This window comes from Chinchilla lanigera, unplaced genomic scaffold (assembly GCF_000276665.1).
Source record: "Chinchilla lanigera isolate Chin_1 unplaced genomic scaffold, ChiLan1.0 scaffold00448, whole genome shotgun sequence".
Lineage (NCBI taxonomy): Eukaryota > Metazoa > Chordata > Mammalia > Rodentia > Chinchillidae > Chinchilla > Chinchilla lanigera.
Window position 1 is genome coordinate 6708 of NW_004955849.1, and position 9305 is coordinate 16012.

At 36.4% G+C, this 9305-nt stretch overlaps 1 protein-coding gene across 1 annotated transcript; it reads left to right on the forward strand.

Annotated features, from left to right (window-relative positions):
* Positions 1 to 2582: 2582 nt before the first annotated feature.
* Positions 2583 to 5877, forward strand: LOC102019231 (multiple PDZ domain protein-like; the record flags this gene model as incomplete). The annotated part of the gene is made up of 4 exons (XM_005415135.2): positions 2583 to 2728; positions 3400 to 3483; positions 3636 to 3829; positions 5589 to 5877. Coding segments are annotated over 4 exons (683 nt in total), but the record flags the coding sequence as incomplete, so codon positions are not given.
* Positions 5878 to 9305: the final 3428 nt, after the last annotated feature.

Consider the following 9305-nt stretch of genomic DNA (forward strand, 5'->3'; position numbering starts at 1 on the left):
AAAAGATTGAATTTATAGTTTGTGGGTTACTTATTATAGAAAATATAGATTTCATAAGTCCATGATATGTGATTTTCACTTGTGTTATTTATTTGTGTTTCCTTAGTGCCCCCAAATATAAAAGACTATTTTGTTATGTGCATCTTAATAATAATTATATTTCATTGCTGTTTTATGTGTTTAGGTTTGTCAATTAAATGTTGAAGAAATTTCTGTATGTTGCTTAACCTGATCTTACAAGTGATGATTACTGGTAGGTAGATAAAATCTGATTGCCTAAGTTTTAAATCTTTTACATATATGAAAGAGAAGTATGCATAATTGTTTCTCATTAGAAATGAGCTAGAAACATTAATAATTATCATGTTTAAAGATAATATAACTGAAGAGTTATTTAAGAAAGTAAGCCTGTAAATTTTATTGGGGAACATTCTTAGCAGTATTCATTACAAAACACCATTTAGTATGATACTTAAATTTCTATCTTAGGGTCAAATAATTTCCTTGATAAGAATGTATCTTCTGAAATAAAACCCAATGTTTTAAGGCCAACTAGCATACTGTAGAATAAATTTTAAGAAAGGAAAGTCCTATAATTCTGAATTTCATCTCTTTGTTTTGTAAAATGAGAGTTGTAATACCAGCCCAAAATGTTATTGCAAAGCTCAAGTATGAAAACATGTGAAGACATTTTACAACTCTAAGGCATTATTACAAGTGTTGATGAACAGGAAGCATTTCTGATGGCCTATGGGCTATTCTGAGCCATTGTCTTTCTTCCATGATTTCCCCAACATTACAGACACTGGATGCCTAGGAACTAAGTTTTCAGAATCCTGGCCAGCGTTATTCCAGGTTATATTCTGTCAATGAAAGACACCTGCATGTGATTTGAGAAGCTTCTGTTCTCTTGCTCCCTTAGCAATAGTGGCCACATGCACAAAGAGCAATTCGAGATTTTGCAGTAGCCTCTGGGGCACTTACTTGAAAATCACCAATAATGGTACAAGAGCAGCTGTGCTCCCTGCTAACTGTATCCTAGAAGGCTTATAATTTTCTAAATTCCTCAAAGCCACTGGTAGAACTCAGAGTTAGTTCTGATTATTTTTTGACTTTCATTCTATCACTCTTTTGCTCATTTGGAATCAGACTAATTATATTGTCCTCTCTCTAATTGTAATCTTATAATTTATTATATGAGAAGTCTTATTGCTTGAAACACAAAGAACACAGTCTAGACTCTACTTTTCTGACAAAACACTGGATAACTCAGGGATAGGTTTTAAAATAAAATAAATGACTATTTCATCATGTCCTTTTAAACTGTTTTTGAACTGATAATGCTCACCAACATCTATTTACTTTCTATTTTCTACCAAACCATGCCATTGCTAGACAGACAAGACATGAGTTAGCCATAGTCAAGGTTTATGGATATGATCTGCTTCCTAGTTCTTCTTTTCCAAGGAGAATTCCCCCCATTTTTACATTCTAGGGTGATTAACAGTGAGGAAATCAAATTATATTTATATTAGGGAAATCAGGAAGTGGGTCTCTTTTCTACTCTAATAAATAAAGAGACAAGCCCACAAACTTTGCATAATGTTGTAAAATTATCATTAATTGTCTTACCTGTTCTTTTCGGCATCATTATCATCTTTATAATATACAGACTGTTTATATTAACTGCTTCTTCCCTGAGTTTGAATCAAATTTTGCTACAAATTTATATACCTGGTAGTATTTTATTGTATGCTGTGTATTGTAAATGTCATATTGTTGCGGGTCTAAATTATGTTATCGTTACAGAATGTGGATTTGGTTGTTGTTGTTGGTGGGAAGTTAATATATTGATGATTTAGCTTGGTTCTTTTAGTCTATTGTTGCTAGCTTGGTTTACACAGTTCTGTGGTAACCTTTACATTTTATATACATATATAATTTTATATATTTATTCACAAATGATTACATAAGAAAAAGTGCTTCAGGGTAAGATAGACGTAAAATAAAAATATAAGAAGGTCGAAGAATATATAATTTTATATATATATTCACAAATGATTACATAAGAAAAAGTGCTTCAGGGTAAGATAGACGTAAAATAAAAATATAAGAAGGTCGAAGAATAGGTACCATAACCAAATTAAATGGTGTGTTTTGTGGTCTTTTTGTAAATGTGCTTCTAAGTTCCTGTCACATAGCTCAGTTCTGAGTTTAATAAACTTTTTTTCATAAAATACGTTTGTCTCTGGTGAGACGTAGAGTATTAAAGGGAGATTTGTTTTCTCTTCACAGCCAATCCTTCATATCTCTAGCAATTAAAAAAATACAGAAAAACGTAAAGAAATAATGAATCAGGTCATTGTGTACCACTTCTTAAATTAATAGTGACGATTTAGCTTTGACACTTTTAAAGAGAACAGCGGAAAGACCTAAGGCAGACTTGAAGTCTCTCTGCCCCCGCTTTGGGGCATGTTTCTGGCTCCATCGCTCACACACAGCCTGTGTGGGGCCTAAGTTTGATGCATGCACCTTGTAATCCATTTGTATCTGTATTTTATTTCATCTCTGATTTATTTTAGGTACAAGCAGGTCTTCAACACCAGCGATCTTCGCTTCTGACCCTGCAACCTGCCCCATTATCCCTGGCTGTGAGACCACAATTGAGATTTCCAAAGGGCGAACCGGGCTGGGCCTCAGCATTGTGGGAGGGTCCGACACGCTGCTGGTGAGCGCTCCCGTGCACAGGGGCTTCGGGCCTCTGGGCGGTCCTCAGATGTGCCAAGAGAACATGACCAGGAAGATTTCTGAGTTTTACTAAATGAAACATAGAAGCTGAGAAAACATGTACTTCATGATCATTTTAATGTATATGGCACATATTCAATAGGATACTGGGATTATTACTTCCAGTAAGCCGTTACCGACTCACTAAGTCCTCTTAGTGATTATGACCTCTTACGATTGTGACCTCTAGTTTTTAAAGCGTTTCTGTCAGTTTACCAGCCCTTGACATATTTTAATTTCCTGTTTTACTAATATCCAAGCTAGGTTAGACCTAAATTGAGAGGCATCTGAAAAACTGAATTATGTGGGGATGACATTTTCTAAAATTTGAAAATACTATAAAATTATTTCATTTGTAGATAGGAATGATGATGTATATCTATGGTATTACTATATGTATGATTATGTTTCATATTTTCCTTTGAACTTGCCTAGGAAAATAGAAGCTTTTGTTGCCTTTTAGCCAAAGTTGTATAGTTAGCATTTCCTGGAATTATGGTACGTGGCCCTCGTGGGGTTCAGTAAAAGCAGGGAGCGTTTGGGCTCAGCATCCCCTCGCCATTTCTGGGTGAGAACGGGGTAAAGCCCGGTGTATTGTGTTTGGGTCCCCAGGGCGCCATTATTATCCATGAAGTTTATGAAGAAGGAGCAGCATGTAAAGATGGGAGACTCTGGGCTGGAGATCAGATCTTAGAGGTACGGGATGCCTGTTTCATTCAAAAAATAACAGCCAAAGGCCGTGGAGGGTGTGTGTTTCTTTCTTTACTTCTCTCTCCCCCTTTCCCGCCCTTTTCCTGTTTTCACTGAACTTACGCTTGCCTCGCCGCCCGTGTCCCGTTTCTGTACAGGTGAATGGAATTGACCTGAGAAAGGCCACCCATGATGAAGCAATCAACGTCCTGAGACAGACACCCCAGAGAGTGCCCCTGACACTCTACAGAGACGAGGCTCCCTACAAAGAGGACGACATGTGTGAGGCCCTCACTGTGCAGCTGCAGAAGAAGCCAGGAAAAGGCCTCGGACTGAGCATTGTTGGTAAAAGGTGTGTCTGGGGAGAGCAAACGCAAGGACCTTTTGGAGATAACCCCAGCACTAGTGGAATCTATCAGTGGCTCGGGTTTACAGGCAGCTGCCCTGGACCAATCACTAACAGAGCATGGCAAGATACTAAGTCAGTGTACGGGGATTTTGAAGGTCCTCAACAAAAAGCCTTCTGGTGTTTTTAAAGTAACTGCTGTGTGCAGGAAATACGTTCGGTTCTGAGAAATAGAGATAAGATGTGGCTCCTGACCTTAAAAACGCATAGTGAACAAGAAACATGTCCTCCCAAAAAAATGAGTCGATTGATAAGACACAGACACATTGTAGGGGAGTCATACAGTACACGAAAGAAAAAAGAGACCAGGTGACCCTGTTTTAAAGGAAGTGGATTAGGGAAAAAAGTTCCAAGAAAAGAGGTGCTAATACAAGTAATATCAAGAAATATTAAATGCCGTAAATCTTTCATTTTAGTATTATAAACCCATTGAGATCAGAATATGCTATACTTAAATGAAATCAGTGTTCAGTAAAATGTGATATAGTCGGCAGTGTCCCTAAGTTAATAACAACGCTCTCAGGCCTCAGATATCAACAATTTCAAGGCAGCTTATTTTTTCCATTGAGTCAAAATTTATGCAGTTATGACTAGAATACTCTGGAAACAAGCACTTCCAAATTCCCAAGCCAACGCAGTCTCACCTGATTTTGCATTTCATTTCTGTGTGGTAATAAAAGAACTTTTATACCAGTTTGCTCTCTTAGAGACAGTTGAGTATTTTTTTAAACACACAGGAAGAATATAGCATACTATTTGAATCTCGGTGGGATATGTCTAAAAAATTAGACATTCCTTTTTAGGAGCACAGCATCAGTAGCTTACATTTTGGGAAATAAGGTACACTTAAATTCATTTGTAAATAAGCGGCCACAGTATCCGTGGTCCTGAAAGCACTGTGAAGACTTCCAGTAGTAGTTCCTGACGAATCGCCATGGGAAGAGCATGCAAAAAGCCCGTCTAACCCGACACCCTCACTCTGGAGATGGGAAAGCACAGGAGCAGATGGAGTATGGCTTCTTTGGGGTTGTGACCTTGGCGAGAGCAAGTGATGTGCTGCAGCTTCACTGTGCATTTCTGTTTACAGCTGCTGTTGAGATGAACGTGAAGATTCGTGTTCGGGGGTTTTTGCTTTGCGCTTTTTGTGTCTTGCGCTTTCAGTTTTGTGAAAGGATGGGACTAGTTTAGTATTTGCTTATTTTGTATAAATCAATGTTATATAAAAGTCAGTTGAAATGATTTAAACGAAAAGACATCGTAATAATGATAGTTAAATTTTGAGTAACAAATACTTTGTAAATGTTCAATAATGTTAATGATGTCAGTGGTAATAGAAACATATTTAAGTAGCCACAGGTCAATGTCCCTTTAAGGCCTCTTTATTCTATAGAAAGAAAAATAAATTTAACACTAATTCTTAAGTCCCATCTTTACCATTTACTAACTACCTGGCCCATACAAGGAGAGCAGTACTTACTTTTATTCACATTGTATAATTTAGAAAGAATAAATTCTTATGAAAATCTTTTCAATCTGTGGAATACAGTAAGATATAAGATAGTATTTGTTACAAACTGTATTCTAATAATTTTCCTTCATTACAAACTCTGAAAAATAGATATAAATGTTTCATTATAAAAAGTTACAAAATAAGCATTGCATTACAGTTCAGAAACAATCATGTTCAAATCCAAATTGTTTGCAGAAACGATACTGGCGTGTTCGTGTCAGATATCGTTAAGGGCGGAATTGCAGATGCTGATGGAAGGCTGATGCAGGGAGACCAGATATTAATGGTGAACGGAGAAGATGTGCGTAATGCCACGCAGGAAGCTGTTGCTGCTTTGCTAAAGGTAAAAATCAAATCCCAAAATAACTTCTGTGTAACAGTACGGAAGAAGAAAGAGAATTTAACATGGAGCCACCAGCGCTACACTAGTGACTGGACTTTACCTACGGAGTAGTCTCAAGTAAAACATATTACCATATTTCAATAAGAGATTTCCAAATAGTGAATTTATGATTCGTTGTTTAATATGTTATTGTATATTTACTTGGTGGTAGTAGGAATTACTAGTTGACTGTCTGAAACATTACTAACTCTTTTATTTTTAAGGTGAGTTTTGTGTGGAATATTTGTTTCTCCATGGTATCTCTGTATTTATTCTTACAAATTCTGATTTAAAGGAGACCGTCATCTCACACACTGCCCTTTGCAAAGTGATTGGGGAGCACTGTTCCTTGAGTGCAGATCATAGGAAGCGAGAAGGTACCCATGGCATCTCTGGAGATCGTGTGTTTGGGTTTTCCTGTCTTAGCCCCTTCCTTAACTCCTTTTTGAACCCAGTGAAGTCAGCATCTTTCTGAAAGATGATGAATAAAGTCACAAAGAATGTGCCAGAATGATTTTGTTTTATAAGATCCACAAAGGGAATGTTTGGTTGAAATCCTAGACTGACTCAAAGCTGTTGAACAGTTTTAAAGTTGATGTTTAAAATCAGGGTTGGATAGGTCATCCTGATGTAATGAAGGTGATTCTTTGTATATTCATCTGACAGCACCCTTACTGGGAATTACTCCAGCCATTATAAGGCTCCATTTCTAGGTATCACTCTAAGCTCAGTTACATTTTACTTTGTAAAATAGATTCCCTCCAATGAGAACTCTCCATGAGAACCATTTTCTGACTGGAGAAGTAGAGTTAATCTCACTTTAAAAATGGATTGCTGAGTACAGAATAGCCACTTAAAAATCTAGTTCTTGAGACTGTAGACATATTCCTTATTGGGGAATATCACATTTCCTAGAGAGATTTGCATTCCTGTAAGTAAAAAAGGCAATGACCATATCGTTGCTTCCTTTCACCTTACATGTTTTTGACTGAGGAAGTACAATTCAAGGTTTACTAGAAGATCATCAGGAGCCATGTCCTGGCTACATGCTCACAGGGGCTATACAGTAGCTCTCCTGCAGCTGGCAGGTGTGCGGCTAGTGGTAGCTTCTTAGTGGCTGGACTTCACGGACGGGTGTTCTAGCTGAGCTTCTTGTCTTGGTCTCTGTGGTTTGGATAGCATCTAGCATATGGCTGTATATATAAATTCAGTTATTTACAAAGTGCACCTTAAAACTTTCATTTCTTAAAGGTGTCAATCATTAAAACAAAGTAACCAGCACTTTCAAGGAGGAAGAGCTTACTTTTGGAAATTAATTAAAACACGACTGTTAGCTTCAGTATACTGATATATTTTTAAAAGAAGGAAGTATCCTAAAAATAACATTAATAATAATTAATTAAACCAACCATTTTCAAAAATAATTTAGTAATATATTTTCAGGAGCTTGGCCAGCTCCTGGTCTCCTGAAAGGAGTGTATGACAAAGGCTTAAGTAACAGACAAGTAGGATGGTTTTGGGGTCCTGGAAGGTCAGAACGGTCTTAGAGCTAAGACAGGGACTTCTCTGAATTGCCCGTATTTATTAGATTTCAGACAAGTTCAGTGGGGAGGGGGTGGGCGTGAGGAAAATTGAAGGGAAAAGCTGATCTAAAAGCAGGAAGCTGAGCAAGACCTTGAGAACTCAGAACAAAGTCATTCTTCAGGCACAAGATCTTGTTACTTGAGAGAACTGTCTTATCGCTCAGGTTGGTAGTTTATTCCTCCAGAATAGCAAGTGAGAGCCTTGCTTCAGCTGTGGTGTTATGTTGTCTTCAGAGCACTGTGGTCAGCAGTTTAACTTTTACACAGCCTGATCCCCAACAGTGTATCTTAAAAGCCTTAAATATTTACATAACTTACAGTCTTTGCTGCTATTTATTGTGTTTTGACTTGCAATTCTTCATTTAAAAATCCTCTATATTCAAAATGTTACTCACATAAAGTTTAATGAAGTGTTATTTGTAAAATTGTAAAATAGATGTGAAGCAACAGTTAAAAATTTACATCAGCTATGTTATTTATTTCATATTCTTGACAGATAAAACTTTTTAAAACAGTATCAGTGACAGCTATGAACATCAAAAAATAATCAGTGGAGAAGACAAAAGTTTACAATGTCAGTACAACTATGTAAAATAAAGTCATGAATTATATAATGATAATTATGAGGCAGTTGGTAGAACTGCCCTCATTTTTATTTTTATTTTTATTATATTTTGAAATTTTTCTTTGATTAGATTGAATTGCTTTTTTAATGGAAAAACTATCTTGAAATATTTATAACAAAACCCTTTAACTCTGAAAGACCTATTTTATAGATAAATGAGTTATAACATTGCATAATGAATAGTTAATGCATAGATTTGTTAGCCTCTGTACTTATGTAAGCTGAAAACTTAAATAGTGCAAGAAGAATTAGTTTTGGGCTAAAAGAAAAACCCTTAATCAACAAAACAAAACCAAATTATGGATATTATAAATTATGTTTTGATCTGTCAAACTTTGATTAATGATCTACATGTTTAAGAGTTCAGAACATGTTCATGATGTTCAGCAGACTATCAATGCCTAATATTTATGTTAGTGTTATTATACACTGGACACTGACATAACCATTGTACATGGCTACAATTTAAAAATACAGAATAATGAACATTATCACAGTTAGACTTTCACTGTGGTCACACAGTTAGTAAATCATAGTCTGAATTTAAACCAGTGTTTGTTATCTCAAAGGCAAGGATCTCAAAAACCTCCTTTTGCCACTCTCAGTATTAGACTACACAGTGTTTTTTGCATGCCTGTTATTTGTTTGTGAAAGGTGAAAGAAATTGTCTTCAATTCTTATTTTGTATCTATAATAATATTTATGTATTACATAGTCAGACTACTCAACTACCATGTAGTAATAGTTTACCAAATTGTCTGAGTAGTCCTTCTACTGAGGGCAAAACAAGTTGCAATTGTGGCTATGCTTCTGTTTGTTTGTTAAACCCCGATCTGTTCAGCTTACCTGATCTTTCTGGATTACTGTATTCATGAGATAATTGCTTAATTCTCAATTTTGCTTTACCTTGGTAGAAACAATCTCTGTATAAATCATGAGGTAATAAGATAGACACATAGAGGAAAGTAAACTAGTACAACCACTGTGGAAATTAGTGTGGAGATTTCTTGTTTTGTATTGTTTTTGAGACAGGGTCTTGCTCTGTAGTTCAGGCTGACATGGACTCACTATGTAGCCTTGAACTCAAGGTGTTCTTCCTGCATCAGCCTCCCAAGTGCTGGGATTACATGTGTGTGCCACCACACCTGGCCAGTATGGAGATTTCTTAGTGAACTAAAATTAGAAATCCCATATGACCCAGCTATTTTCCTGCAGGGTATCTTCTCCAAAGAGATTAAGTCATCTACTACAGCAATACTCGAATACCAATGTTTATGGCAGCACAATTCATAATAGCTAAATCCTGGAAGCAGCCTGTATAC